Here is a 26,187-nt window from a genome sequence, read left to right as displayed (position 1 = left end):
TCACTGCAACCTCCGCCTCCTGGGTTCAAGCAATTCTCCTGCCTCAGCCTCGCAAGTAGCTGGGACTACAGGCTGTGCCACCATGCCCAGCTAATTTTTGTATTTTTTTAGTAGAGACGGGGTTTCACCATGTTGACGAGGATGGTCTCGATCTCCTGACCTCCTGATCCACCCACCTTGGCCTCCCAAAGTGCTGGGATTATAGGTGTGAGCCACCGCATCTGGCATGGAAACATTTAAAATTCATGACAAAGGGATGCTGCTAAACATCATGAAGTGCACAAGATAACCTCCATGATGAAAAAATTTTCTGGCTCCTAATGTCAATAATGCTGAAGATGGAGAAACCCTGACATACATTATCCCTGCATAAAGGCACATAAACTAGAACTATTAATGGAAAAAGGAGTCATAATTTGACAATGCAGCTGTTAGGGAATGAATTTTAGATCTGCAGAGTTCTGCACCTCAAGGTCTATGCTACTTTGAAGATTATAAAAACCCTGGTTAAAAGCTAGCAAAGAGTTCATGATAACCTGTATTAGCATATGAAGCCAGTATCAATGCTAAATCCTGTTAATCTGTAAAGAAAAATAATTGAGTAATGGTGACAGAAAATTAAGTTACTGTGTTATCTAAAGTCCATTCCTACTCAAAGTAGGAAGGAGGCTTAGGAGGCTCAACTCCACACCCTCCTCACCTTGTGCTTTCTTCAAGACCAAAAACTAGCCTCAAACTTCAACCTTCAAATGCTCCTGGATATAAGGCAAGTAATAATGATTTAGGGTTGCCCATTCATCACTATCAAAAGTGCTGATTCCTCCAAATTCAGTAGTATAACCAACTCTTTCCCTCTCTCACACACGTACACAACCACACAAAGTGCAACGGCATTACATGCATCCTGCTGGCTCTGAAAACATTGCAGGCCTCCTGCTCTCCGTTCCCACTAGTTCCTTGTCCTGAGCTCCCAAGTTGATGGCTAGGGGTATAGTTTTTTCTGCATATAAACTCCTGTTTCCCTTCCCGACAGCCTTTACCAGACTAGACAGCTGACTGTCCTGTGGTGGGCACATGAGAGTGGCCCAGGGAAATAGCACGTTATTGGAAAACAAGTAGTAAGGAAATGCTTAGAGAAAATGTGTTCAAATAATCAGATAGAGCTTAGGGAGCATATGGGGATGCCAACCAATTTACAAAAACCATGAAAAAGATGCTTATGTTTGCATCATGCAGAAAAATATGCATCATGCCTGCTCCAAAAACACTGAACAAAATGGAAGCAACTGAAATTTTTTTCTAAACCTTTTTTTGCAGGTTACTGCACTGCATTCACTAATCATCATTCTTTTTCAATACTCTTTTTATTATACTGAAAAGAGTCTTCCCTCCCTTATATCCTAAGAAAACACACTTCCTTCTCATAAAAATGAAATAGCACATGCTATGATTTAATAAGTTGAAAATAAATACTTAAAAATTTTTGTGAAACTGTTCTCTAATAAAACTGTAAGAACTGTGGTGTAGAGAGGGGAAAATATTTCACTGTAATTATGCTCAAGGCATTGTCAAAATCATTAAATCCAATGAATTCTAATTCTAAGGCAGGAGGAAGAAGCATTCTGCCAAAGTTTTTTTTTTAACAATTTCACCACCAAAGCAGTTTACTTGTGGACTCTGCCATTGGGTTGAGAAGTCCCATGACCATTCATGATGACGCTGCCATGCTTATCTTTTCAGGCTCTCACGTGTCTCAAATAGGAATGGGGCATGGCCAGAAGCCATGGGCAAGCCTTTTGCCAAGGCCATGGATGAGAGCATCATAACCACACCCCAGCATCCTGCCTAACCTCTTCTGAATTTTACAAGCCACAGCCCTGAGGCCAGCCTCCTGTTAAGTTCTCAAAACAGAAAAAAACTAAAAGTGGACTCCCACAAAAAAGTTTGAGAATTCTTACATGATTATTTTAGACACATTAGATGTCTGTGTAGTGTAATTACAGAAAAGAGCAGATTAGAATCTCAAAAAGAAGGACTCTATTTCCAAGAAGATGACCCTAAATTAGTTTCCTTTTAAAATGTTCTCTCGGCCTGGAGCCAGCACTTTGGGAGTCTAAGGCGGGTGGATCATGAAGTCAGGAGATTGAGACCATCCTGGCCAACATGGTGAAACCCCGTCTCTACTAAAAATACAAAAATTACCTGGCCATGGTGGCGCGTGCCTGTAATCCCAGCTACTTGGGAGGCTGAGGCAGGAGAGTAACTTGAACCAGGGAGTCGTAGGAAAAGAAAAAAAAAAAGAAAAGAAAAGATTTCTCTCAAATTCTTACACAACTTTCAAAAAGTAAGTTCTGTGATAGGGATGAAAGACATACACTGGATAATTAACTCATTCCTAATAGAAAAGATACATTAAAGTATTACGAATTCTTTATACCTATCAGAATGTAAATGTTTATAACTTCATCCATGACAAGTCCTTTGGTTCAACTTCTGAGGGATTCCATTCTATTTTAGCTTCTGTATTACAGTACTGCAAAACTGTAATTACATTCTCTGTAATCAGCCCATTCGCAGTATAATTAAGAGTGCCACAAATTTAAAACTTTGACCTCACTACTGAGGTGGAAGATAGTTTACACTACATGTAAAATACCCTCCTGTTATGCTGACAAATTTAAAACATAAAACAAGGAAATAGTATGTCATAGTAGTTGTCATTTAAGACGGAATTACTATGTTCCTGATAACAGTTTCTCTTCTGTCATGTCTAGCACCAGACTCTCATCAATAACCACTTTCCTTTTCCACATGCTCTTCTCAAATGTTATGAAAACCCCAAACCCATACAGATGCCTCTCAATTCTCCTCATTTAACTGCTATCCACTATGAGGATAAGATATATGTGAAGTGGTTCCTAGAATAATGTTGTGCTAGTGTAAACCAAGTTTTAATTGGCACAGAGGTCCATCAGTAAAGTACACAACTTCTAAACGATGTGAATAGATTTCTCTTAACTACAAAACAAGGAGGTGAACATCAAACATTAATTCACGACATACTTTGGTTCAAGCAAACCATTTGATAAATATAATAACCATATTAATAAAAAAAAAGTATAGCAGCAACAACTAATACCAAATGCTTACCATGTGCTAGGACAAGGAGAATCTTAGATGAATTACCTCATTTTTCATAAAAAGCCCCTGAAGTAAATATAATGATTGTCCCCATTTTTCATATGAGGAAATTGAGGCTCAGAGATGTCAAATAACTGCCCACGACAAGAGTAAGGTCAGTCTTGAAGCCAGGTCTAACTGTATCATCTCAAGCTTGTGCCTATTTTCATAGCCTTCGGGCCAGACTGCCTACTAATTATATGTTACCCAGGCAATTTAAACCGAATATTCTTGCCCTTATTCTTTTACTAAGGCTCCTGGTGAAATGCAGCTGTTACTGATCAATGGTAGTGAAATAAAAAAGCAAGATAACTGATATCAAGTTTTCCTCCCTCATCAAATTCAGGAACTCTTTTGCATATCCTATATGGACTGACACAGTTCTTATAATTACATAAGTTCTAAATTACATATGTATTTAACTATAGTCGATGAGTTACTAAAGCCTCAATCACAAAATAAAATACACTTTACATTTTTCAGATTAAAGAAGCTAATTGACCAAGAAACCAAGTCTCAGGAAGAGAAGGAGCAAGAAAAGGAGAAGAGGGTCACCACCCTGAAAGAGGAGCTGACCAAGCTGAAGTCTTTTGCTTTGATGGTGGTGGACGAACAACAAAGACTGACAGCACAGCTCACCCTTCAAAGACAGAAAATCCAAGAGCTGACCACAAATGCAAAGGAAACACATACCAAGCTAGCCCTTGCTGAAGCCAGAGTTCAGGAGGAAGAGCAGAAGGCAAACAGACTAGAGAAGGAACTGCAAACGCAGACCACTAAGTTTCACCAGGACCAAGACACAATTATGGCGAAGCTCACCAATGAGGACAGTCAAAATCGCCAGCTTCAACAAAAGCTGGCAACACTCAGCCGGCAGATTGATGAGTTAGAAGAGACAAACAGGTCTTTACGAAAAGCAGAAGAGGAGCTGCAGGATATAAAAGAAAAAATCAGTAAGGGAGAATATGGAAACGCTGGCATCATGGCTGAAGTGGAAGAGCTCAGGAAACGTGTGCTAGATATGGAAGGGAAAGATGAAGAGCTCATAAAAATGGAGGAGCAGTGCAGAGATCTCAATAAGAGGCTTGAAAAGGAGACGTCACAGAGTAAAGGCTTTAAACTAGAGGTGGAAAAACTCAGTAAAAGAATTATGGCTCTGGAAAAGTTAGAAGACGCTTTCAACAAAAGCAAACAAGAATGCTACTCTCTGAAATGCAATTTAGAAAAGGAAAGGATGACCACAAAGCAGTTGTCTCAAGAACTGGAGAGTTTAAAAGTAAGGATTAAAGAGCTAGAAGCCATTGAAAGTCGGCTGGAACAGACAGAATTCACTCTAAAAGAGGATTTAACTAAACTGAAAACATTAACTGTGATGTTTGTAGACGAACGGAAAACAATGAGTGAAAAATTAAAGCAAACTGAAGATAAATTACAAGCCGCTTCTTCTCAGCTTCAAATGGAGCAAAATAAAGTAACAGCAGTTACTGAGAAGTTAATTGAGGAAACTAAAATGGCGCTCAAGTCCAAAACCGACGTAGAAGAAAAGATGTACAGCGTAACCAAGGAGAGAGATGATTTAAAAAACAAATTGAAAGCGGAAGTAGAGAAAGGAAATGATCTCCTGTCAAAAGTTAACATGTTGAAAAATAGGCTTCAATCATTGGAAGCAATTGAAAAAGATTTTCTAAAAAACAAATTAAATCAAGACTCTGGGAAATCCACAACAGTATTACACCAAGAAAACAATAAGATTAAGGAGCTCTCTCAAGAAGTAGAAAGACTGAAACTGAAGCTAAAGGACATGAAAGCCATTGAGGATGACCTCATGAAAACAGAAGATGAGTATGAGACTCTAGAACGAAGGTATGCTAATGAACAAGACAAAGCTAAATTTTTATCTGAAGAATTGGAACATGTTAAAATGGAACTTGCTAAGTACAAGTTAGCAGAAAAGACAGAGTCCAGACACGAACAGTGGCTTTTCAAACGGCTTCAAGAAGAAGAAGCTAAGTCAGGGCACCTCTCAAGAGAAGTGGATGCGTTAAAAGAGAAAATTCATGAATACATGGCAACTGAAGACCTAATATGTCACCTCCAGGGAGATCACTCAGTCCTGCAAAAAAGGTTAAATCAACAAGAAAACAGGAACAGAGATTTAGGAAGAGAGATTGAAAACCTCACTAAGGAGTTAGAGAGGTACCGCCATTTCAGTAAGAGCCTCAGGCCTAGTCTCAATGGAAGAAGAATTTCAGATCCTCAAGTATTTTCTAAAGAAGTTCAGACAGAAGCAGTAGACAATGAACCACCTGATTACAAGAGCCTCATTCCTCTGGAACGTGCAGTCATCAATGGTCAGTTATATGAGGAGAGTGAGGATCAAGACGAGGATCCCAATGATGAGGGATCTGTGCTGTCCTTCAAATGCAGCCAGTCTACTCCATGTCCTGTTAACAGGAAGCTATGGATTCCTTGGATGAAATCCAAGGAGGGCCATCTTCAGAATGGAAAAATACAAACTAAACCCAATGCCAACTTTGTGCAACCTGGAGATCTAGTCCTAAGCCACACACCTGGGCAGCCACTTCATATAAAGGTTACTCCAGACCATGTACAAAACACAGCCACTCTTGAAATCACAAGTCCGACCACAGAGAGTCCTCACTCTTACACGAGTACGGCAGTGATACCGAACTGTGGCACCCCAAAGCAAAGGATAACCATCCTCCAAAACGCCTCCATAACACCAGTAAAATCCAAAACCTCGACTGAAGACCTCATGAATTTAGAACAAGGCATGTCCCCAATTACCATGGCAACCTTTGCCAGAGCACAGACCCCAGAGTCTTGTGGTTCTCTAACTCCGGAAAGGACAATGTCCCCTATTCAGGTTTTGGCTGTGACTGGTTCAGTTAGCTCTCCTGAGCAGGGACGCTCCCCAGAACCAATAGAAATCAGTGCCAAGCATGCGATATTCAGAGTCTCCCCAGACCGGCAGTCATCATGGCAGTTTCAACGTTCAAACAGTAACAGTTCAAGTGTGATAACTACTGAGGATAATAAAATCCACATTCACTTAGGAAGTCCTTACATGCAAGCCGTAGCCAGCCCTGTGAGACCTGCCAGCCCTTCGGCACCACTGCAGGATAACCGAACTCAAGGCTTAACTAATGGGGCACTAAACAAAACAACCAATAAAGTCACCAGCAGTATTACTATCACACCAACAGCCACACCTCTTCCTCGACAATCACAAATTACAGTAAGTAATATATATAACTGACCACACTTACCCTCATCTAGTCCATACTGATATTTTTGCAAGAAACTCAGTCCTTTTTTAATCATCCCTCCATATACCCCAAAGGCTGAACTCGTACTTTGGGAAGGTTTGTGCATGAACTATACAAGAATACTGAAACTAACTGTTGCCTGCATAGTCATATCAAGTGTGCACTTACTGTATATCTTTTCATTTACATACCTGTATGGAAAATATTTAGTCTGCACTTGTATAAATACATCTTTATGTATTTCATTTTCCATAACTCACTTTAATTTGACTGCAACTTGTCTTGGTGAAATACTTTAACATTATAAAGCAGTAAATAATTTGTTATTTTTACCATTGCTTGCTGAATTTTCTTTTGGTCATTCTGTGTTGTATTTCTGCATGTACAATAGAATTTTATCTTTTGCTTTATAATCTCTATTAATTCTTCTTTAAAAACAAACAGGACCTATGTCCCATTTACGGTCAACTTCTAATTAGGAGGAGGAAAAAGTGGTTCAAATAAATAAAAATTACATCTCTTTGATTTCAAAGTGAACTATAAGATCTTTCAGAAGCAAACATAACTTCATGCTTGGGATATGTATCTCAGTATCTCTAGAGGCCAGCACATTGCTTAGAATATATTAGGAACTTAAATGTTTACTGATAATGAAATAAAATACTATTGAATACTTCTGATTTTTGTGAGCACATATAAGCAGATGGTAAAATTAAAAAGCTCTTACATGTGACAGGAAGCCAGAGAAAGTACATTTGGAAATATAGTCACCTTGACAATCAAGAGTTGACTGTATTTCTACCAGAGATCAAAACTCCCACAAAACATATATGACTACAACCAAATTTACTTAGTGCTTCAGCCACTGTGACATAAGCTCCTGAACACCCTGCTTCAAAGCAAAAAAAAGTCATTCTTGTTTCTTTTTCCTATGTGGTTCCCAAAACAGTTTGAATTACTTAATGTAGGTGCTACCTACCCTGCTCATAAGAGGCCTGCATTCAGAAGCTTAGTTTGTTTTTTTAACCTCTCAACAAGCAAATAAAAGCCAAAGATAGTTATGAACTTAAGTTACAGAAAAGACATATTTAAAAAAATATACACTATATTAGTTGAAAGAAGTAATATACTATGAATTTCTTCTGTGATTATTATGCCATTTACAAGATAGATGAGAAAAACTCAGCCAAATCATCCTAGAAATTCTGTTACAGGACTCCCTGGGCATAATCCATACTTCTGAGCAGAGAATAACAGCTTTCAGGGAACATTTTACATTACAAGTCTGGTCCCCAAGTCACATTTCCAGAAGACGATTTCAGACAAAGTAGCTTACTGCCATTTCCCCTTTTCTAACCTCATAAGTATTAATTTAGTGTGGTCAATTTTATTGCCAGTTACTGATTTTAAATACAATCCATTTAGACATCCAGGCAAACTGTGAAGATCTTTAAGAGTAAAAAGAAGCTTTCACAATTATCCTCCTTGCCCCTGCAAAATCAATTTCATGATAGTAAAGCAAGGATTTGTTGACAGAAACACTTCCATGGTGACGAACTGTAACACCAACACTATGGGCTTGCATCATCATTAAATAAATTTAGATGAAAGCTGAGGCTGCTGATGAATGAGAAAGCTTCTGTTTAAACACATTTATCTTAGGAATCGGCAGTGACCTGACTGTATTACAAAATACATGATGGTCTAAATGTTTATTAAAACTATTTTTAAGTCACCTTGGGCCAGAAATCTAGAAGGAATGGAAAACTTAATTTTAGCTCTTTCAAAGCAGACAACGATAATGCTGCTGCTTCATGAGATCTTTTTCTATTTAAGAAGAGTGGGTACATGTAATATTTTGGAAGGCATCGATCAACTGATCATAAAATTATGAACAACAGAAATCAGAACAATTTAAGAACAAAGTCTTTCCAACTTTGTCACATAATGGCATAAACAAAACACATGTTTGGGGGGCACTGGGGGAAACAGATAAAGAGGCAGAGATAAGCAGCCAAGAAATTCCCATCATCCCAGATTCCTCTTGGCTGCCCCAAGTCCTGGTGGGGGCCAGTGGGGGGAGGGAAGAAATCCATTCTTGGCACACTCGTAACTAATAGAGTTTGGAAGTCAAATTTGGGCTATTCATCAGCCCACCCATTTTGGAAGGATTCAATTTCTGATGTGAGCCACAGCAATTCTCTGTAATAAAGTTAACATCATAAGTCCTGTGTTTCATGATTATAATGTACAAATTCTCATTTAATCATTTGTTCCAGATTTTAACTATATAGAGACTTCCTAAGTAGTTAATCTAACATAACTGGAAATTTAGCAAACCTTGAAGGAATACCTCTTTTTTAGAAGTACCTCTACTGAGAGGATTCCTTCAGGATAATAATTTGTATCACAGCAAAATAAATTTTAGGGAACAGATTAATAACGTGTAGATTATTAAAAGTGTCGCTAATTAAATTTCATCATAAAGGTAGCCTAATTTCTGCAAAACATCTTTTTTTCTATAGGATTATACTTAAAATGATATACTGTAGATTTCTGGCCTTTAAGCTAAAAAAAATCGTTTCTTTGTGTGTGTGTGTGTGTGTGTGTGTGTGTGTGTGTGTGAGAGAGAGAGAGAGAGAGAGAGAGAGAGAGAGAGAAGAGGGAGAAAGACTGGAAGATCACAGAACTTCCTTTTTCATTCACATATAATCACAGAACTCCCCCAAAAACCAGGAAAGAAAAGAGGAAGTGACACTGGAAAATCTTGATATGAAATATGTGGGGGTGGAGGTTGTATTGTTTGGTCCATGAGTGCTCATAGAAGATAGACTGATTTTACATCTATCTGAAAAACTCATACCATCCTCTCATTGGTCTAAGTCCTGGCTTCAGAACCAAGTTTCATTTTACTCACAGTCCCTCTGTCTCTTTAACTTTTCAATGATGGAATCCTATCACAGATTTGAATGATTTTCTTTTTTTTTTTTTCATTTAAAAGCAATGACAAAACTTACCCCAAGAAGATGCCACTACTCTCTAGTGGCACTTTGTCATCCTTACTTAAGACATTGTGCATTACTACACTTGAATCTTTACACATATGAAAGAATCTCGACACTTGTTCAATCAAGATAATGATAAAATTACACAAACTCTATTTGGAAGGTCTCCACAACTATATTTTACAATACTAAGACATTAGGTTTCGGGGCTTCTTGACACCCATTTTATTAGTCCGTTTTTACACTGCTATAAAGAATACCTGAGACTGGGTAATTTATCGAGAAGAAAGGTTTAATTGACTCACAGTTCCTCATGGCTGGGGGAGGCCTCAGGAAACTTACAATCATGGCAGGAGGCAAAGAAAAGCCAAGGCACATCTCACCTTGCAAGTCAGCGAGAGAGCACACAGGGGAAACTGCCCTTTTAAACCATCAGGTTTCATGCAAACTTCCTCAGAATCACAAGAACAGCAGAGGAAACTGCCCCGTGTTCCAATCACCTCCCACCAGGTCCTTCCCTCAACACTTGGGGATTACAGTTCGGAGATTTGGGTAAGGACACAGAGCCAAACCATATCACCTATAAAGGATAAAATTAGGGGAGCTGTGAGATGGTCATAGAAAGGATATTTTATCAAAAATGTTTAGATATTTGTAGTCTAAGGATTCTGTGATCTTTACTGGTCAAAGTAAAACTCCCAATAAAAACGTTTCAGTAACTTCTTTGATTCTGAATATTTACAAAGTTAGTCTCCTTTGAAATATGTTAGATAAAGGCAAGGAATGACCTTTAAATTAACCAACACTTTAGCTTTTCTATACCCTGGTTTCTGTTATTGTTAAGATTTTTTTCCCTCTAAATAATCTTTTTGCTTTCTAATCCCAAGAGAAAAGATAGGCAAAAATGCATGCCCCAAACACTCGTATAGATCAGTGTGTCTCAAAGTAAGATCCAAGATACCTGTATAAGAATCCCCTGATATTAAGTTCCACTCAGGGCTATCAAATCAGAACCTCTGGGGGTGCATTTTAACAAATTCTTCTGCTGGTTAGTTGACCTTAAAACTTACTTCAAATTTTGATCATTTTCTGAGATAGCAATATGCTGTAAGATATTCTCTCTCAGTGCTGAGCAGTGATAGCGAGCCACAACTCTCAGTCAGCCACACAATCATGAGGATAAACAACCGATATTATACAGCAGCAGTTCCCAATTTGGCACAAGCGACTACTTTAATGGACGACAATTTTTCCACAGCCAGGGGGTTGAGCGGATAGTTTCAGGATGAAACTGTCCACTCAGATCATCAGGTATTAGCTAGATTCTCATAAGGAGTCCTCAGCCTAGATCCCTTGTGTGTGCAGTTCACAATAGGGTTTGCTCCTATAAGAAACTAATGCCACTGATGATCTGACAGGAGGCAGCGCTCAGGCAGTAATGCTCACTTGCCTGTCACTCACCTTCTGCTGTGCCGCCCAGCTCCTAACAAGCCAGGGACTGCTACCAGTCTGTGGTCCAGAGTTTAGGGACCCTGCTCTACAGTGTGCTGTGTTGCTAGATGATTTTGCCTAATTGTAGATTTATGGAAGTGTTCTGAGGATGTTTAAGGTGGGCTAGGCTAAGTTATGATATCCAGTAGGTTAGACGTATTAAACATATTTTCAACTTTTAATATTTTCAACTTATTGTGGGTTTATGTGGTTTTAACCTCATCATAAGTCAAAAAGCATCTGTATTGACAAGCACTGGCTAATGTATTCTGACCATAGTCCCTCTCTATATATTACACCTGTCCTAGGAAGTGTGGCTATTCTACCCTCTAGTAGCTGGCATGACAAACAGAAGGCGTATTCTCCACATTTTCTTTTTATTTAAAAGGAAAGCTCAATACAAACTCTCATTTTATTGGGTAGGAAGATTCCCAGTTTTATAACTGGAGCAACACATAGATGCCTGAATCTTTGGCTGAGCTGCAGCAGGCTGTCTGACACCTACAAGCTCTGTTTCTCTCAGATCCCAGGCCCTCAACTTAGCTCTGTAGCATTTCTTGGGAAGGGTCCAGAACACACATTAAATAAGGCAGTTAGACGAACCAAAACAAAGGACTCCATTCACCTTATGGCACAGTGAAGCAAATACAAGAAAGAGCAAGGAAGACAAGTAGTTTACTAAGGTTCCCAAACCTTAAACCCCATTTAAACTCATTTTACTTAAACTCCAAGTTCTTTCCCTTCCAGCAGATGGACCCTTTCCTTTCTTCAAGGTACATCAAGAAGGGCAAAGCTTTTGGGCAATCAGTACCATCAGAGAAGGCATCCCCCAAAGGCAACACTGCAGGGAAAGGAATCTTGAGGGAGTCTAGCGAGTTAACTGGCCAACACCTCTAAGTACTTCATAATTTGATAATGAATTAACACCATTTACATGGCAGCACTTACAAATCTGTCAACGTTCCATGAGGATACCAGATTTTACACTTAGAATGCTGCCATAAACATGTATGCAGGAATAACCTTTGGCATGCAGTCAGCCATCCTAGGGATAATCACTTTTACTTGTGGCATTATTTAAAATTTCACTGATAAAATTGTTGGTCAAGAAAAATAAAATTTATCTTATTATTTGAGGCAATTTTTTTGAAAAACTGAAACTAGTTTTCTTATTTTAGTGAGTTATTCTTCCTCCTCATAGCCATATGGTTCTGGTACAATATTTGAGGGGTTACTTGAGACTGTTTTGTTTTTTTAACCTATTTATTTATTTCAATAGGCTTCTGGGGAACAAAGTGGTATTTGGTTACATGAATAAATTCTTTAGTGGTGATTTCTAAGATTCTGGTGCAACCATCACTTGAGCAGTGTACACTGTACCCAGTGTGTAGTCTTTTATCCCTCACACCCCTCCTACTCTGTCCCCTGAGTCCCCAAAGTCCACTTTATCATTCTTATGCCTCTGTGTCCTCATAGCTTAGCTCCTGCTTATAAGTGAGAACATACAATGTTTATTTGCCATTCCTGAGTTACTTCACTTAGAATAATGGTCTCCAACTCCATCCGGGTTGCTACAAATGCCATTATTTTGTTTCTTATCATGGCTGAGTAGTAGTCCATGGTGTGTGCGTGCGTGCGTGCGTGCGTGCGTATCACATTTTCTTTATCCACTCATTGACTGATTGAGCTGGTTCCATATTTTTGCAATTGCGAATTGTGCTGCCATAAACACGCATATGCAAGTATTTTTTTCATGCAATGACTTCTTTTCTTCTGGGTAGATACCTAGGAGTGATATTGCTGGATCAAATGGTAGATCTACTTTCAGTTCTTTAAGGAATCTCCATGCTCTTTTCCATACTGGTTGTACTAGTTTACATTTTCACCAGCAGTATAAAAGTGTCTCCCTTTCACTACATCCATGCCAACATCTATTATTTTTAAATTTTTTGATTATGGACATCCTTGCAGGAGTAAGATGGTATCGCACTGTGGTTTTGATTTGCATTTCCCTGATAATTAGTGATGTTGAGCATTTTCTCATATGTGTGCTGGCCATTTGTATATCTTCTTTCGAGAATTGTCTATTCATGTCCTTAGCCCATTTTAAGACAGGACTGTGCCTCTGTTTTGTTCAGCTCTTTAAAGGCTAGCCATGTTTGGACAACGACAATATACAAGTATAAGCTCTACAGACCTACAAAGCCTACCTTGTCCTCAGCCATTCCTGAGGCTTTTGGATAAGTGGAGATAAGGTTACTAATGAATATTCATGCTGTGTTATAAGCTAATAGAGAGGGAATTGAGACTTCTCAGAGAGGACCTTTTAGAAACGTCTAAGCAATAGAAGGAGTTATTTGCTGTTCTTGCATTAAGGCAAAGGTGGCTGATTGTCTAGACTCTTTTTCTGCCAAAAGTCATGTGAGAAATGGAAAGCTCCAGTTTATCTGAAAAGGTATTAACCAAACGTAAATGTTCAAATATGCACATGCTCTGGACTATCTGCCAATCAAGTGAGTGGAAACCATCCTTATGCAACAGAACTTGTGTCTCTGTGACATGTACAGTGTCTTAGTATGCAGTATGTTTTCTTCAAAGCATCACATGTACACAATTGATGAATCCACTGATCATGACACACCAAATTGTGTACCTCTTACTTGTTACTAGGGCCAGTATTATGGAGATGAAAGATTCACTGCTCTTGAAGAAGTTATTAACCTGAAACGAAACAAGAAACAAGAGTAACAGATGATATTTAATCCAGTAAACGGGAGATTAAGGAATACTACAGTAGATTAACAAGGCTTCACAGAGAAAGACTCAGTTAAATGGAGTGATTAGGGGAAGGAACAGGAGGCAGGCAAATAGATCAGGTTCTAGTTTATGCTTTTTCTAGTCAGCTGTGAGGCCCTGGACAAGTCATTTACCCTTTGTGAAATAAGTGAATTGAACCTGATGATCTTGAAGATCATGTCTGGTTCTAACTTCCAATGACTTCTGAGTCTGAAGTCTTGCCACCCTCCTTAAATCGTTTAAAATTCCTTTTGGGAAATAAGGTTGGGGCATAAACAAGCCAACAACCTGCATCAGTTTTTTTTTTTTTCTCCAGAAATTAAACTTCTTCCTCATTTTTTCACTTATAGATAGTTCCTTCTCTAAGATTCTATGAATTGGCCGGGCGCAATGGCGCATGCCTGTAATCCCAGCACTTTGGGAGGCCGAGGTGGGTGGATCACGAGGTCAGGAGTACAAGACCGGCCTGGCCAACATGGTAAAACCCCATCTCTACTAAAAATACAAAAAAATTAGCTGGGCATGGTGGTGGGCACCTGTTATCCCAGCTACTTGGGAGGGTGAGGCAGGAGAATTGCTTGGACCTGGGAGGTGGAGGTTGCAGTGAGCTGAGATTGTGCCACTGCACTCTAGCCTAGGCGACAGAGTAAGCCCGTCTCTGGGGGGATAAAAAGACAAATTCTATGAATTAATTTATTTTACCCCTAATCATGTCAGCTTTTTCTCCCCATTAGAGCATTTTTTCAAATTTAGGACTATTAATGGTTTGGGCCCAATAACTCTTTGCAGTGAGCAAGGAGGGGGTGTTCATGTACCGTATGACATTTAGTAGCATTCCTGGCTTTTACTTACACACTATGTAGCATTCCCCCAACTGTGACAAAAAATGTCTCCAGACATGGCTAAATGTTCCCTGGAAGGCAAAACCACCCTCTGGTTAAAAATCACCATATTAAAGAGACAAACCAAGTGACTCTGTAAGGCAGTTCCACTCTTATATAACTTACTGTGGGAAGAATTTGACAACTCATATGAAAACTCCGTCTGGTGTCTGGAGATGAGAATCTTAAACCTGACTAAACATAAGCCCCAAAGCAACTTTAAAAAACTACAATGAAGAATTTTGTGGCGTAACTGTTTCTACTTACTTGACAGACTGGCCCAGAGCATGTTCATACTTGTACATTTATATTTGTATTATAGTATTTTTCACTTCTGTCTCTTTCAAAGACACCTGAATTCTAAACTAGAATTTCAGGTCAACTAGAGCTTTGCATTTCTCATGTGCCTTTGGGAGAAATAGAGTGTAGACACCATCTACCTTTGCCTTATATGGGGTCAGGGAGAAGAGAAATAAATGGTTTTCAACAGGAATACCAAGAACTGAAGAGATAACTCTACTGTTAAGACCTTTCTAAAAGGTTTTCTCTGAGAAGCTGCAATTCCCTCTGTATTATTAGCTTATAACCACCACAGGCATTAATGTCTTCTATTAGGATACAGGCTTCCTTCATTCCTCAACCAATTACCTACAAGAACGAACCAACAAATGTTTATGAAGCATGTGATATTGCTCATTGTTGTAGCAGACAGTTAAGCAGGTGTTAAAGTTTGGAATAAAAGGCAGGAGCTAAGGGTAACTTAAAAGGTAGTTAAGAGCTCAGCACAGAGAAGGAACTGTAGAGTAAGTACTACAGGAATTTAGAGGAAGAGCAGGTTATTCTCAGGTGGGATTTGGGGACCAGGCTTCAGAACCAGATGAGAATTGAGCAGGGGCTGGAGGATGGGAGGACTAGGATACAGAGAAGAAAAAAAAGGTGCTCCAAAGAGGTGCCCACAAGGTGAAGGTGTGGGGCAGGCAGGAGGCCAGACAACCAACATTCAAGGAACAGTGAGTAGTGCAATGTGGATGATGCCGAGATGGCTGAGGCAGGGTAGGGCTTGAAGGGCACAGACCTGTCAGATTGTGAAGAACCATGAATACAGCACTAGGGAGTCTCTGTGTCTTCACAGAAGGCTTCTGTGTAGTGAGATAACATACTATAAAAGAGAGGGCAAAATACAAATCCATTATACAATACTGTTTTATTTTACCACAACCCTAGAAAGTGGGTATTATGACAACTTTAGAGATAAGTGGATTAAAACTCTGACACATAAGGAAGCTGTTCCAGGTCATTCTGTTAATATGTCACAAAATCGAGGAATGAAAACAGGTCTGATTCTGTTGCCCCATTCTCCTTCCATGGAAACACACTGAGTTGCAAGGGGATTTAAATTCATTAGAAGTTGAATTTGATCCTTTCCACTATCTGTGGTGATAGACAGGTTGTCTAATGTGACCTCCTTGTGCTCCACCTTACAAATCTGCCACTTCAGCCAGAACATTCAGAATATCACTAAATATACGCAGGGCTTTCCCCCTTTTCCTCCCCACTGCTCTACATGGACACAATTTTCAGCTGTTGTCAAGTGAAGTAAGACCACACTGAAAGGTCTGGATCAATGCTTGCCTCTTCTGAAACCTTCCATGATCAGCATAGCCAACAGTGATTTGCCTCTCCTTTCAACTCCACCTGCCACCCTGAAGCCACTGTTAGGGCATGAGATGATGAATGTGGAAGCCAAGCCCCACACAAATGGGCAGGCATGGGGAAGACTGACCTGGTGATAGCACTTGGGATAGGAGATGGGAGAATGCAAGTCCAAAGAGAAGCTCATGTTCTCATCAGGAGACTCTGTTCTCAGAAAACACAAAAAGTTGCAGTCAGTGTCCACTCTATCCTAAGGCAAGACTGTATAAGCAAAGGGCACAAATGTCAAGCATAAAGAATGAGCTTGGACAGCGAGTCTGTATGTGCAGAGCGGGAGGTACCTGATCAGCCTCAGAGATGATGGGAGAGAAAAGCAACACAAAAGTGAGTGAAAACAATTCATGGAAGGAGCATCACAACCACGCACATCCAAGCTTGTAAGTAGGTGGCTGCCTTGATGGTCCTGATAATGACCCAAGACTTTGAGAAAAGGCAATTAAGGGATCAAGGTCTAGCCACTATAAAGACAAGCACCACCAACTCACGCCACATTTGGTGCAAACCTGCCTTTGCAGAAACAGAAAATTTTCCCAGATGGTACCCTCTAATTTTGGATTTCTATTTCTCAAGGGATTCTGTAACTTAATAAGGAAAGACTGGCACTCCCAAAATCATTTTTAAAACATAATCACCATGCATCTTTCCAGGTCAGGAGAAAAAGTGTTAGGGTTTAACCTGTCAGTCTCCAAATTCAGGAGTGCAAAACTGCAAACCAAGGAAGCGTCCCAAATAAAAACTGCTACTGCAAAGGGAAGTTGGCGAGTTGGCTCCTACGTCCCCTCACAATACAGTAACCTACATCAACACAGACGCTCTTCAAACAACTCAAAGTGATTCCTCAAAAATGCATTACTATCCTTTACAATCAGTGGTTTGGCTGGTTTTTTTTTTTTTGTCTCTCTTTAACAGGAAAAAGTTATTATTTTTCTATTCCTATGCCTTTTCATGGTGTTCTTGCCTGAATTCGCTGTGCCTGAGATCAGTCACTTTTGAAGCCTCTGAAAACCACTGTTTTATATAAACAGGAGCTAACTAAAAACTGCAACGGATCCTCAAAGGATCCAACAGGAGCTAACTAAAAACTGCAACAGATCCTCAAAGGATCCAAAAGGAGCTAACTAAAAACTGCAACAGATCCTCAAAGGATCCATCACACAGGAGACAGATAGTTCCTTCAGGGCAACAGGGAGGGAATCAGTGAGTAGGATCATACTGAGAAAAACAGTTTTATAGTAATTTATATAAGCAGCCCATTTATTTCATATAAAATGTTCTAATTATAAGAGTACATATTAATTACAGAAACTCTGAAAAATAGAAATGCTTCTGAGGCTGCTGATTATAGCTTCTAAGAAGGACAATGAGAAGACTAAGGAGAACAATGGACAATTATTACTATTTTTTTTTAGGCCAAGCCTATCAACTATGGCCCTATTTCAGGTTTTCTCAGACTGCCAATGAGGAAGGAAATATGCTTTGGGGAGGCTATCCTGTCCTTACCGCATGGCTCTGTGCCAAAGAGTGGCAAACCCTTCTGAGAGTACAAGTTTATGTAATCTGTCTGCTTGGTTCAGACACAATGGCTGAGGGGCCAGCCAGGTTACTGGGAGAGAGGGGCAGGATTTCCTTTCCCCCAGCAAGCCAATGAGTCCCTGTACGCTGATTCAATCACTATGCGCTGTTCATGTAATGGGAAGAAGTGCCTCCTCAGGTGGCTGTTCTCAGAACTAGTTACATTCTTATGTAAGATCAAGTAGCCTTGTGCAGAGGATGTGGGCACATGGTATGGCCCCACAGAATTCACCTCAGGCTCTGGGAAAGGGATGTAACAGTATCTATGGTGGGAGAAGAAAAGAGTGGCAGTTGAGTGGGAATTACATTTTTCTCCCTGGCTGTCTCAGACAGTTGAATAGTATAGACAATTTCTCTATGATGATCCTCAAGCAGCATCTCCAAAATTTCAACTCTACCAAACAGTTCCACATGGAAGGCCCAACTATATACTTTAAACTTAGCATTTGCCCATAACCCAGCATACTATCTTTCTTGAACAGCTCTTTGTCTCTCCTCTGTGATGATCCATCACCTTCCCCATTGCTCAGGTTCAACATTTGGAAACTATTCTTCACTTCTCTGCTCATCCTCCACTCTGTCATCTTATTTCTTTCTCTGTCCTCCCCGCTTCTGAGTTGGACTACTACTCCCCAAGTCCAGGCTTCAGAATAGATGGTACTGTAAGACAGGTAATCTACTACATTTAATCCTCACCTCTGTAATCCAGAATTCACGTTTTTTATTTTTGAGATGGAGTCTTGCTCTGTTGCCCAGGCTGGAGTGCAGTGGCATGATCTCAGCTCACTGCAACCTCCACCTTCCAGGTTCAAGTGATTCTCCTGCATTAGCCTTCTGAGTAGTTTGGACTACAGGTGCCCACCACTATACCCAACTAATTTTTTGTATTTTTTAGTAGAGACAGGGTTTCACCATATTGGCCAGGTTGGTCTTGACCTACTGACCTCGTGATCCACCTGCCTTAGCCTCGCAAAGTGCTGGGATTACAGGTGTGAGCCACCGTGCCCAGCCCAGCCTTCAACTTAAATACCATTCTGATCATGCCAGTTCTCCAGCCTCCCAGAAAATAGCACTTAATATTGCTTAGTGCCCAAGGTCCAAACCTTCTACCATGGCCTACAATCTTTCGTTTCATCTTCCTTTGAAACACTGGACATAACCCACACCTTCACCAGAACACCATACTAACTATCCTCCCACATACCACTGGGCCTTCTTACCTTTGCTCATACTGTTTATAGAGCTGGAATACTCTTCCTTAGTTCCTCATACTAAAATCCTACTCATCCCTTATGTGTCACTTCCTTTGGAAAATCTTCCTTACATTTTAGTTTTCCACTGAGTTTCCAAAACTGGTGTCAGTAATTCTATTATTGCACATGATTCTGCTTCATTTTATAATTATTTCTTATGCCTCCTATACTATCATCTCAAAAGCAAGAATCAGCTATCATTTATTTTTGAACCCCTTATATCAATGTTTCCTAAAACGCAGTCATTCATCACCTTTATCAGAATTACATCTGACTGTAGATTTTCGCATTCCCAGACCTATTAACTCCCACTGCAGGGATTCTGCATCCTAACAGGCTCTCTGGGTATATAAAATTTAAGAACCACGGTCCTACACCATCCAGGACTTAACTAGTGCTCATAGTAGGTGCTCAACAAAGGATCGCATGGCCAGTGAGACACATGGTAGTCAGAGCTGGCCTGTTTGTTCTTTTCACAGAATCAGAGAATGTCAAGGCCAAAGGACTTTACAGGTGATGTAGTAGAACTAGTTCATTTTTCAAATAAAAGACATGAAAACAGGAGAGAACCGATAATATGTCTCTAGACGAACTCTAAAAAAAAGATAGAGTCACGAGGACCAGACCAAGTAGCATAAGGAGGGTAAATAATGGGGGAAGGGGCCTTTTCTGGGCCAAAGGTGGTTAGAAAGATAGCCCAGGAATCAGCGCCGCTTACTCAGCTGCCTTAACTCCTACCCTTAGTAACTTATCTCCTATAAATAACTGGAGAGAGGGGAAAGCTGAGGATAAAACAGGAAAACACGAAAGGTAAAACAATCAAAGATGTTAGGATTATGACCAAGAATTGGGCATCTTAAGAAGTGATATAAGGAAAAAAATATGATGATGACAATCACAACAGGAACAACTAACACTTACCTGAAACTTTAGATGGGCCAGGGACTTCCTAACACAGTATCTCTACTCTCCAAAGAACACCTGCAAGTAGGTATTTTAATTCCCAGATGAAGAATACAAAGGAGGAAACTGAGGCTTATGTTGGTGAAGTGGTTGCTCAAAGACACACAGCTGGTTAGTGCCAAACCTGGAATGAAGACCCAAGATTGGCTCCACAACCCAAGATTGGCTTGTGCTCTAGATACTACCAAAAGGCTGTTATATGATGTAAGCCTGAGAATCACTAAAACAATTAAATGGGTGCAAATGAAGAAATGAGAAAGAAATAGAAGGTGGGAGGGAGGAAAGGGTACAAAAAAAGAAAAGCTGAGGTAAAAGGAAAAAAGTTCACAGATGAATAAAAAGAGGACAAATGAGGAAGCAACTATTAAAGGTTAGTATATTTTAACAAAGATTTCTACATGTGATGCTAGGTCTGACACAAAGTAGGAGCAACTCGGTTTGGAGGGATTTTGAAAACTATTTCAATGTTTATTCTTGGATCGCCCCTACTGCCCACTGTATAATTTCCACAGAAAGAGAGATTGGGAGGTGACTAGGTATAACCACAAACCATGATACATTATAGAACAAAGGCACCAGTTTGACCTTCGCGTCAGATACTGGACAGCTCTTTAATATAAACCATAGCAGTAGAACACTATTTAAAACCGAATGATCTCTCATAGGAGGTTAACGAGAATGAGCTACTCAAACCAAAGGCCTTCGCTTTGAAAGACCCTTTCCTGTATAAAGTGTAAAACCTGTAGTGATAAAGTTTTATTGCATAATGGGCGAGCTTTGAGAAAATCAAGAGGAAAAAAAGCCAAGAAATCATTATGAAATTTTGGGCTAGCTGCCAGATTCATTATCTCTTATTTCCACTCCACCCCCACCATAAATTAGCAGTGATTTGTTAAACAACAGAAGAGACAAAAGAAAAGAAGGTAATAATATTCCAAAGATATTTTTCTTCAGTTTAGCATTTCCTCCTTTTCATCACCATATCTATCATCATTACTTACATACTTTCCCATTAAACACTGAGATAAAAACAAAAAAACAAGAACACTGTCATTCTGATAACACATGGCCTTGGCCAAGCATTCCACAGCTGAGTCCCCAGGGGAGTAAGCAGTGCTGAATCCACCCACTGTCCCCCCCGCCCCCCGACCTCAATTACTACATATCAAAATCACCAGAGGTCTCTGGGACTCTTAAACTTCTCAACCTCTAGAGCTAAGATGTGACGCAGTCCCTGGAATCAGGACCACTCCTGAGAAAACACTGCTTTCTTACACAATATGTTGCCAATACATCTCCAAAAGTTCAAAGCATTTACAAAATTAATTTCATTTAGAGAAAAGGAAACACCCTGACTCCAGCTGTCTGAGATCTGATAGCTTTTCCATAAATGCTGATTTTGTTCTGGTATATTTATAGATGTTTGCCCTCCATGATAATATGAAAGAACAAAAGAGTCATGTAGAAATTGGGCTACAGATCTGTGACTTTAATTACAACTGAAAACACTTCACCTTTCCATACTTCTTTTGATCATTATGACTCAATGCCATCTAATGACTAGCTATAACCAGGGAGTCTTCTAGGTTTCTTTCTTTTTTTTTTAATTAATTTTTTTTTTGAGATGGAGTTTCGCTCTTATTGCCCAGGCTGGAGTACAATGGCATGATCGTGGCTCACCACAACCTCTGCCTCCTGGGTTCAAGTGATTCTCCTGTCTCAGCCTCCTGAGTAGCTGGGATTACAGGCATGCGCCACCCCCTTGGCTAGATTGTTGGTTTCTTTTCAAACTCTATGGATAAAACAAACCAACACTTATAGAATTTAATATATCCCACAAATATACTCTTCTTTCTACTGCTCCCTAGGTGGAACCACTTCTTCTGCCTCATTGAACTCTACATCCTTCAGACTTTTAATCCATTCCAAATTCCAGTCTTCATGTTGAACTGGGTTAAGCATTTAAAAAAAAATCATTTTCTTCTATGAATGAGCTTTCCAACTTGCTTAATCTCCTCTAAGACATCTGCTCTCTGATGAAACCCAGGAGCCTCCAACTCTGAGTAGAACATTCACTGTGTGGTCTTAAAAGAGCCATATACATGGATTTCTCTTGCAATACGCATACCAAATTTGGACAAAACTTTCTTGGAGCTATTTGACATAACGCTCTATAAAAATGATCCAAGAGATGACACACTTTAGTGCTCCATACTTCATTTACTGAAACATGTCCAAGCATAAAATTCATACAAGTAAAAACAAAAAAGGCACCTTTTTTTTTAAGGTTTGCGAATGACAACTGTTTGTCCTAATAAAATAACAAGCCTTTGCTGCCACCTAGAGGTGAAAACTATGTAATAAAATTAGAGTTAGAAAACAAAAGCTTGCACATCCATAGCGCAGGAACAATTAGGAGCCCAGTAACTTTCAGGCGGCTGGGCCCAAAAGTTATCAGGGACCACCATCCCAGGCCACATGTTCTTCACCAACACATATCAGTGTTGCTCAAAAGAAACGGGCTCCACCAATACTGTGTTTCATACCAATCTGTACTGGCCTTTCACAGTATTGAACTATGCATACCCAGGTAGGCCACAGTTCCAAGTGAAGAAAACAAAAAGCTTACATCTAAAGGAAGTTCAATGATGGCAGCACTTTTCCAAGTGTGGTAGGCTGACCACCTGAATTGAAGAAATCACTCTGAGAGTTAATTAAAAATGTGGATTCCTGGGCATATCCACAAACAAATGAATTATAACCTATAGGAGTAAGATTCAGAAATCTACAATTTAAAAAGGATCCCAACATAGATTTTGGTACAGTAAACTGGAGAACCAATCTAAATCCTGATAAAGTTACAGGACACCACAGAAACATACCTTGGGAAGGCCATTATTAATGCTACAGTCACAGTATTAGCAGACTTGATTAGTCCATCACTGACCTCGACTGCAGCGTCCACACCTCATGGCTTGGGTAACAAGATTGTTCACAGAAATGCCCTGATCTCTGAGTTGTTTCCTTCCTTTTTTATCGCTTAAATAATTTAGTATTGCTTTTTCTAATAGCAAACTTACTATAAAATAGGTGAAGAACACGGAAAATGTAAGAAAAATAAAAAGTACCTATAAGTCCACTAATCAGGGTTAACCACTAATAGCATGGGGGTATTTTCTTCTAGTATTTTCTTGTCACATGTGAATAATTAAAGCATGTATGGTTTCAAATTCTGCTTTTAAGATTTCTAAGTAAACATTTTCCTGTTACTTTGGCATCATGAACGTAGCATATTGTCATAATTATACTGTGATTCATTTAACACATCGTATCAATTTATCCATTTTTCATCATTATAAACAATGCTAAAATCAAATATCCTGGCTCTCGGACTATATCCTAGAAAAGATTCATAAGGTCCTTGATACATACTACCAAGCTATTCCCATAATCATCATTGTAGCTGCCCATCTCATCAAACTCTTACTGTGGAAACTTCTAAAAGCCTCAAGGCCCAAGTCAAATGCTATGTTCTTCATGAAACATTCTTGGACAATCTCATTTGAAATTAACCTTTCTCTGGCCATCTCATGGCTCTTGTTGAGATTAATTTGGGACACTACTCTTGTTTATGTCCTATTACACTGTGATTGCCAAGTATCTAGCCATCTCCATCTCTAATACTATCTCTATCAAGGGCCTTCCACACAGCACACATTCAACGCATACCAGCAGAATTACTTTGCTGACATTTTTTTTTCTTCAACCTGACAATCTTCAATCTGATATATCCCCAGAAAATGATGCTTTCAAAGCCAAATCCTCCAGACTGACTCCATGTCCTAAACAATGTCTGCTTCTCCACCAACTGTACCATTAATTACCTTTTGTTCTCTTGTTTAATTCAAGATCAAGGAGGTATGCAAGCAGAGAATACCAACACGGATCCCCAAACCAAAATCTACAGGCATCACCAAGATTTCCATTAATGCCCCCACATTGCCTATGGATAAGCCTATTTACCAAAATGGCTGTGGGACGCTACACATCGTAAGAACTGTCACCTCCAACGCTTTCCTCCACATGGGAGGGAGAAGGTAACTCATACCAATGCACTGCCCAGATATATTCATCTATAGAAATATCTGGAAAGCTAAAATTACCACTATGAAAGGCCAAAGGACCATCTCTCCAGGAAATGGTGAAGCAGCAAACTGACAGTTCATTCAGATTGGTGGACCTGATGAAGCTCATCCTGAAAACGCAGCACATCTACAATTATTTTACTTCTACATGTATATACACACATATACACACTCACAGGCCTAGACTCACACCAAAATCTACCTATTTCTTCCTCCTACATATAATCTAACCCAAAGATGGACTATCTAGAGTCAGTCTGGGACAGGACTGAATTCACTAGAACAGTTCAAGAGTTTTATAGTGAATACAGAAGTAATACTTCATTCTACAAAACTTGGCTGATTAATCGTATTTTGCTAAGAAAAGGTGACAGCAAAAATTCCTAAGCTGAGTCAAGAAAATCGGGTTTTTCCATCAAGATGACGTGACAATTAATATCATAGTTTTAAGGTCTAAAACTCTGATTTCTTTATGACCAGGAGGGAAAAAACAAAGTGATAATTCTTAGTTACAAGGAGGAAAAGCATCACAAAAGTGAGCAACAGCCCAGTATGTCCTTTGTGTGGCATACCTGACAATCACTGGTGCAGCGAGCGTACCCCTGACTGCTGACACTTAGTCTCCTACCCATTTTCCCAGTATGTTTCCCCTCCTATATAATCCAGGCCTCAGAATCATATTGCTAGACTGTTAACAAAAATTTTAGATTGGTATTGTTACTTTCTATAGCAATCCGGGCATATCTAAATCAAAGGTCAATAACATCGAGATCTTTTAGGGAGATACGAAGCACCGTTCCAGGTGCTTGAAAAAACACACAATTTGTCATCTCATAGGACATTGTTTATTCCTATCTCTTCCCTGAATAAACACTATAGAAAATCAGTTGATTCAACAAAAGCCTGGGGTTAGGAGACTCAAATTCCAATCCTGGATTTTCATCCATGTGACACCAAGCTTTGCATTCATCCATCTAAGCCTTGAGTTTCCATATGTAAAACAGGAAACTGAAATAATTCCTCAGGTCCCTTCCAGTTCTGATAACCTATGAATACGCCCAACTATTAATACAAAATGCTGAATTCACACAGCCATCTCTAAGGCCAGACACAGTCCCCTAGCAGCGAGCTACGGTAATTCTTTCACCACACTGAAAACTCTCACTGAATTGAGAGAAAGGTGTGCCTATAATTTAGTGTGGACAGAGTAATACAGGACATTTTAAGACAAGGCATTTTTGACACAAAAGACAGTTCAAAAAACCATTAATTACCCTTTGTTCTCCTGTTTAATTCAAGATTAAGGAGATATGCAAGCAGAGAATCCCAACACGGATCCCCAAACCAAAATCTACAGGCATCACCTGTAGATCTTGAAATGTTTTTGAAAAACATTTCAAAAAGCTTCAGTCGAGGTGGGGGAAATATCAATGAAGTGACACTAAATATTTTTTGTGATCCTTCACTAAAAACTGGAAGCATGCCCCCAGAAGAAATCCTCATGGTCAAGGACTGCTTTAGCCAGCTGTGCTGGGATAGCACCAGCAGAGCAAGAGCAAATGAACTGCCATTCCCCATGCTTATCTAACTAAGCCCGCCTCATTGCACTAATGCCACTGTACAAACACCCCTAGGCCCCTGCAATTTCAAGGAGGAGGAGAAGGAGCTAGAGACCTGGGCAGCATGGAGAGGGATGGTGTGCAGTTGTACCCACAGGCAAGTGGCAGAGGGTGGTAAGGGGAGGTCAAATGAATTAAAAGTCTGAAGTGGAAAAGTGTAATTGAAAGGAAAGCAGGAAGAGAATAGGAGAAGGGGATGGACTACAAAAGAAGGTGAAGACTGGGCATAGTGGCTCACACCAGTAACCCAAGCACTTTGGGAGGCTAAGGTGAGAGGAT

At 39.7% G+C, this 26,187-nt stretch overlaps 2 protein-coding genes across 6 annotated transcripts in view; one reads left to right on the top strand and one right to left on the bottom strand.

Annotated features, from left to right (window-relative positions):
- The window catches only part of FILIP1L (filamin A interacting protein 1 like), a 301,991-nt gene extending 275,810 nt beyond the window's left edge, over positions 1-26,181 (top strand). For 2 of the 3 annotated variants that reach the window (XM_037730583.1, XM_017506329.2), the window contains 2 exons: positions 3,664-6,439; positions 24,054-26,181. In XM_037730583.1, coding sequence (XP_037586511.1) covers positions 3,664-6,439; positions 24,054-24,245 — 2,968 coding nt within the window. In that variant the 3' untranslated portion in view covers positions 24,246-26,181. Of the gene's footprint in view, positions 1-3,663; positions 6,440-6,914; positions 8,696-24,053 lie in introns of those variants that run through there. The other variant, XM_017506328.2, reaches the window with a different exon arrangement.
- CMSS1 (cms1 ribosomal small subunit homolog) overlaps positions 1-26,187 on the bottom strand; it is a 384,507-nt gene that overhangs the window by 339,518 nt on the left and 18,802 nt on the right. The window lies entirely within an intron of this gene.

This window comes from Cebus imitator, unplaced genomic scaffold (genome assembly GCF_001604975.1).
Source record: "Cebus imitator isolate Cc_AM_T3 unplaced genomic scaffold, Cebus_imitator-1.0 Scaffold354, whole genome shotgun sequence".
In the NCBI taxonomy this organism is placed as follows: domain Eukaryota; kingdom Metazoa; phylum Chordata; class Mammalia; order Primates; family Cebidae; genus Cebus; species Cebus imitator.
This window is presented reverse-complemented; position numbering and strand designations above follow the sequence as displayed.